The 6,352-nt window shown below is 57.6% G+C and overlaps 1 protein-coding gene across 1 annotated transcript in view; it reads left to right on the top strand.

Annotated features, from left to right (window-relative positions):
- The first annotated feature begins 5,850 nt into the window (after window positions 1–5,850).
- ANTXR2 (ANTXR cell adhesion molecule 2) overlaps window positions 5,851–6,352 on the top strand; it is a 146,338-nt gene continuing 145,836 nt past the window's right edge. The window contains exon 1 of the mRNA XM_059385749.1: window positions 5,851–6,227. Within this exon, the coding sequence (XP_059241732.1) occupies window positions 6,076–6,227 (152 nt within the window). The 5' untranslated portion in view covers window positions 5,851–6,075. The remainder of the gene's footprint in view (window positions 6,228–6,352) is intronic.

The following is a 6,352-nucleotide window of genomic DNA, read 5'->3' as shown; positions in this document are numbered from 1 at the left end:
CCGGCCCCGTGTGCGGAATCCTCCCGCGCCGCTGCTGCTTGTACCCCGCGCCCCGCTGCCGGCCGCCCTCTGCCCCGCTCCGGCTCCCGCATTCCGGGCGGCGCGTCGTCCCGCACGGCCTGTCCACGCGCGGACACCCCGACCTGCGCGGACACCCCGACCTGCGCCGACACCCCGACCTGCGCCGACACCCCGACCTGCGCGGACACCCCGACCTGCGAAGACACTGGGCGCTGAAGTCCAGGCTGGGCTCCGGCTCTCCCCGGTGGGCACCGCCTTGTACAGTGTCCTGCTTTCACGTAGGCTCAGAGACCTCACACTGGCCTGCACCGCCTTTACACACACACTCACGCTTATACATACTCACACACACTCACGCACACTCACACTTGTACACACACAGTCACACTCTCTTACACACACACACTTGTACACACTCACACACACTCACACACGTGCTTATACACACTCACACACACTTGTACACACACACTCACGCTTACACACACTCACACACACCCTCCTCACCTGGGCCGTTCTTCCACTCCTCCTTTCGGCCACTCCCTCCCACGTGGACCTGTCTCTCACCCTTCTCGGGCTCCAGGACCCCTGCGCCGGAGGGACAGTCCCCAGGCGGCCTGGCTTCCCACGCCCTGCCCTGGCTGCTGCAGCTCCGGGCCACCCGCCACCACCTGCTTGCACCCACCATGGCTTGTGGCCTGAATTTTCCTGTACAGGAACGGAGGGAAGAGAAAGAACAGACGCACTACGACACCCGGAAGGTGGGGGCAGGGAAGTGGGGTGCGGACGAGCTGAGACTCAGAGGCACAGGCGTGTATGTGAGGACCCGGTGACTGCCACGGTTCCTCCGCAGCTCCGAACACCAGGGGCCCCGAGGGGCGCGGAGGCCGAGCCCGTGCTGCTGCTGTCCCGGGCCTCAAATCCCACAGACATGATCTCTCACTGGCACTTGTTACGTAGGTGATTAATGGCACTGACTTCACAGTTGGGAGTGGAAATGGCGTTGAAGCCTGTGTGTGTGGGAAGACGGAGGACTTCTGGAGAAACTCCACTGAGCGTTGAGAAGCTGGTCTGGAGAAGAGGCGAGGCAGTTCCGTGACTTGCATTCCAGGACTCCAGTCTGAGCCTGACCTAGTTTGTGAGGGTCTGACATCGCTCATGAGGGAAGGCCTTTCTCAGCCATGCTGCCAGGTAGCCTGGATTTTTGTGGATGTTCCGGGCTCTGTGGCTGCAGCACAGAGATGCCTGCTCTGGGACTGAGGCACTCATTCCCCACAGCCAGGAGCCCGGCTGCTGGCAGCTCCACGCTGAGCTCCTTGCCCTGTGCCCTAAGCAGAGGGAAGCTTCTGTGCCCAGGGGTATGCTTCCTCGGTAGGGGCTGCCCACATTGAATGACTGGTCCTGGAGGGGACACACAGCCCTGGCCCCGTTCCCTCCATCAATTCAGGACAACTGTAAGAGACCATCCCAGCTCCAGAGCTCCTGGGGGTTGGCTAGGCTTCCTCGGCAATCACGCGCTGGTTCGATGGTTCCGCTTTCCTTCTGACCATTCCGACCCGCTGCCCTCGCCCTCCAAGTTTTGCTTTGGAGAGAGCGCGCTCCAGCATACCTCCTGCCCGCAACTCTCAGAGTCTCAGGCCTGTTTCTGGGAAACAGGGTTTTAACACATGTCTTGTCCCAAATGCAGACCCTGTTGTCATGCGGAGAGATGTTGACTTCGTAGCAATCACACTTCCCAAAAGCTTTTCCTCCAGGCTCAGGAGCTAGCTCAGGCGCTGGGGAAATTTACGGTAGTGACTGTACTCGGTACAAGGTAACTAAGCTTTGTCTCCTATAGGCGTGGAGATTGATGTTCTTGCTCTGAGTCACCGCAGATACCCTATGATGAATCACCCCACGTGTACGGTGGGTATGAATCACTCCCGGTGTGGCACTTAACTTCCAGGAGAGTCGTATTTGTCACTGTGGATGTCATACAAAGATATTTACTGAAAACAATATAGATTGTGTGATTTTTAACACACCCAGGGTACGTTTATTTTATCTTTCTCTGTTTATTGCTGTTGCCTTTTTGCCTCTTCTGTTAGTTGTTGCAGGGAGCAGGGAAGTGGAGGGAACTTGGTGATAGGCTATTGGAAAGGGGAACTCCTGAGAGCAGGGAATAATCTTTGGGCTTAGAACAGCAATAGATGCGGGCACCTGGGTGGCTCAGTGGTTAAAGCCTCTGCCTCTGGCTCAGGTCATGATGTCAGGGTTTGAGCCCTGCATCGGGCTCTGTGCTCGGCAGGGAGCCTGCTTCCCCCTCTCACTCTGCCTGCTGCTCTGCCTACTTGCAGTCTCTCTCTCTCTCTGTTAAATAAATAAATAAATAATCTTAAAAAAAAAAAAAAAAGACCAGCGATAGGTACATAGTAGGTATCAAGAAACATCAGTAAAATGAAAGTCCATAAATTAAATAAATAAACAAATAGGAAAATAGATAAATAAAATCTCACATGAATTCCACAGGAGATCTGCAGGTAAAAGAGGTAGACAATGACAGTGGACACTTTTATGATCAGGTGTCAATCTCAAGCAATTCGAACTGCATGAAAAGGAGTTTAAAATGTTTTTGGATTTATGAGCGTGTTTTATGTGACAGTGGTAAATTTGAACATTGAATTAGAAGTTTGGTTTGGTACAAAGAGTCATTTTCAAAGAATAGAGGCTTGCATGGATGGTGAAGCAAAAGACTCCAGCAGAAGTCCAGATGATTTGATGAAACAAACACATTTTAGATTGTGTCTCTAACTAATTCACGTTACCACCTCTCTCTGCTCAGACATCTGCATTCCCTACCCCATTCTTGATTTAAACTGAAAGTTACCCAGGGCTCTGGCATGTCTCTCAAGATGCAGAAGTTGGTTTGAAACCTTACCTGGCTGGTGTCCCGCTGACACAATGGCCAAGGCCTCTCATCTGAGGCAGGGAAAGAGAAAGCTGTCGATACTTCTTCAGGCCCTGATGAAATTCCCAAACCTGTCCTAGCTTTCACTGTCCCTCACTACTGCTTGGGAACAGGGTGGCCAACAGCCTTCTTCACCAGGGAACATCCCACTTTGACGCTGAAAGCCCCATCTCCCTCGGTAGGGGGCAAATCTGGGCAGTTGGTTGCCTGCGTAATTAATGGTCTTCCCCTAGTTTTTGTTAGGTAAAAGCGATTTTATTAATTATTTGTCTCTGCAAGGTGAGGCCACTTCTCTGCTTCATTATAGATCTTATACGAACAAGACTGGGCTCAATTAATTACCCAAAGTAATAAACAAAAGAATGTAACATGCTTTAGTATGTCCATCAGCTCTGTTGGTCTTGTAGTCGGGACAGAAGAAATGAATAGGAAGACATGAGGAGGGCCTGGGAATTTTGAGGAAGAACAAGTTGTTTTTTTGTTTTTTTGTTTTTGAAGATTTTGTTTATTTATTTGGCAGAGATCACAAGTAGGCAGAGAGAGAGAGGGGGAAGCAGGCTCCCTGCTGAGCAGAGAGCCCTGGGATCATGAACTGAGCTGAAGGCAGAGGCTTTAACCCACTGAACCATCCAGGCGTCCCAAGGAAGAACGAGTTTTAAGTTCAAGATATTTTGTTTTAGTTTAGGCCTAGGACATGATAGATTCTGGATCAGTTTGTGGGGTCCCAGAAGAGGAACAGGCAATGAATCCAGAAGCTAGGGGAGGTGGGGATACAAACTGGTGTAGCTACTGTGGAAAACTGGTATGAAGTTTCCTCAAAAAGTTAAAAATAGAACTATCCTTCAATCCAGCAATGGCGCTACTAGGTATTTACCAGAAGGGCACAAAAATACTGATTCTAAGGGACATGTGCATCCTGATGTTTGCAGCAGCATTTCCAGTCATAGCCAAATTAGGGAGAGGCCCCTTTCCACCCCAGCAGGTACGAAGCAGATGGTGCTCTCCAAGAGGCAGTCCGACTGGGGGTCTGTCTGAGTTTATTAAAGCTTTCATCCCGGGCTCCTGGGTGGCTCTGTGGGTTAAGCCTCTGCCTCTGGCTCAGGTCATGATCTCAGGGTCCTGGGATCAACCCCGCATTGGGGGTCTCTGCACAGCAGGGAGTCTGCTCTGCACCCCCCCCCACCTGCCTCTCTGCCTACTTGTGCCCTATTTCCAAAAAATAAATAAATAAATTTAAAAAAGCTTTCATCCATTCATCTCTCCCAGTCTAGCTGCTATAGGAGCGAGGTCCAAGGTGCCATTTCATTGTGTCCTGACTGGTCCCCTTGCTGCTTCCAAACCCATTGTCCTACCAGCTGGAATGATCTTTGAAAAGCAGAGACCAGAATACTTTATCCTGTATCCCACCGCACGGGTTAAAACCCTGTAATGGGCTCCTATAAAGTATCTTGTTTGTCACAGTCTACAATGCCCCGTGTGATCTGGCCCCTGCCTGCCTTCCTCACTGCATCTTACCCACAAAGTTCGAGCCATTCTGCTTTTCCTTCCTTTTTCTTGAATGTGCTAAGCCCATCTGTACCGTGAGCTGCACACACTAAGGGGAGTTTCCTCCTTTGGTTCTCGGAATAGCTGATTGCCTTTCTGAGTCACCTAGCCAGTCGTTTTCTATCATATTGCCGTATTTTAACTCTGCGAAGCACCTGCTAATATGGTATTTACTTCTTTACCTTCGTTTTTCCTCCTCGGGCAGGCTGCAAGCTTCACGACAGCGGGCCTTGTCTCGTTCTGAGCAGGGCCACCGCATCAGTGGTCTTCAGGACTCTTTTTAAAGGGACTGGTGCCTGGTGCCAAAGCGCTCACGAACTTGGTGGTGCGTGGAAGACAATGTCCAGGCAAGGTCAACGCACGACAGCCCGGCCACAAACAGAGGGGCCGGGACAGGCAGCGCGTGAGTCCGCACCACAGAACTTGTTCTCATGAAGCATCGACTTAGATGACCCAAGAGGAGGGGGGACACCTCCTGTTCCTGCCAGGGGGGCCGCAGGTTCTGATCGCCCGTGTCAACGCGGGGAGGCGAAGTCGCAGGTGGAGGTGCGGGGGCGAGGCGGCCGCAGTGCAGGGGCGGGGGCCCGAGTCCCTCACGCTTGGGCTCCTGCAGGAGTGCGGCCCGGAGGGCCTAGTTGGCTGCAAGATAAAGTTTTTAAATTTTCTGGAATTTGGGACAGATGACGGTTGCATGGGTTATTTGGGGGCACAACTTTCCGGTCCTAGAATTCTGCCCAGGGCCTGGCCTCCACCCCTCCCCGCTGCCCGCACCCCTGTCTGGGCTCCGAGCCAAAGGTTCACAGCGCGGCTGCGGGCGGGGAGGAAGCGGCCTGGTCCCGGCCCGCGGCTCGGGCGGCGGCGGGAGCGCCCGCGGCGGGGGGGTGGGGGTGGGGGGCGGGGACGAGCCCGCCCCGCCCCGAGGCGCTGCCCCCGGGGTCCCCGAGGGCCGCTCGCAGCCGCGCGGGTCGGGGCGGCCGCGGCGGACGGTGCGGTTCGAGCCCTCGGAGTCCCGCCCGCCCCGCGGGACCCACGCGCGCGTGTGGCTGCGGCGCAGGCCCCGCCCCCGGACGCGCACCCACACCCGGACGGCCCGGCCCGACCCCCTCCGCCAGGCCGAGCGGCCACTCTGCGCCGAGCCGGGGCCCGCTCGGCCTCCCGCACGCAGGGCAGCGGCCGGCGCCAGCGCGGAGCCCGGGGGCGCGTGTGCAGCGCGGGGCGACCCGGCCGGGGCGGGGGCGGGGGCCGCGCTCCACGTCTGCGCGGCTCCGCGGGGGTCCAGCGGCCGCCGGGCTTCGGCGCTGCGGGCGGAGCCGGGCGGCCCGGCGGGTCGGCGGCGGCGGCGAGCGCCGGGCCGGAGCGGGGGCGGCCCTCGAGCCCTCGGGGGCCGCGCCTCCGGGGCCGTCGTCGGGAGTTCCGGCGGCCGCGTCTCCCTTTGTCCTGCTGGGACCTCCCTCCCCGCGTCCGTCCGCGGGTCCCGCCGCCCCGGCCGCGCGCCGTCCCCCGCCCCGGGGCGCGTCCCCGCCGAGCGAGACCAGGGCGGTGGGAGCGGACGCGGCCGCAGGATGGTGGCGGGGCTGTGCCCGGCGCGCAGTCCCGGGAGCTGGCTGGTCCCCGGGCTGTGGCTGCTGCTGCTCGGCGGTCCGGGGGCGCCGGCGAGCGTCCCGGAGCAGCCGTCCTGCACGAGAGCCTTCGACCTCTACTTCGTCCTGGACAAGTGAGTGCTGGGGGGGGGGGGGGGCCTCTGGCGGCGGGGGGGCGGGGGGGGTGGGGGGGGGGGGGGTCACGGGGCGGGGCGAGCGCCCTGGGGAGGGGGGCTGGAGCCCGACGGCGGGGCTCCGT

The sequence above is a fragment of the Mustela nigripes genome, chromosome 1, assembly GCF_022355385.1.
Source record: "Mustela nigripes isolate SB6536 chromosome 1, MUSNIG.SB6536, whole genome shotgun sequence".
Taxonomy (NCBI): Eukaryota; Metazoa; Chordata; class Mammalia; order Carnivora; family Mustelidae; genus Mustela; species Mustela nigripes.
This window is presented reverse-complemented; position numbering and strand designations above follow the sequence as displayed.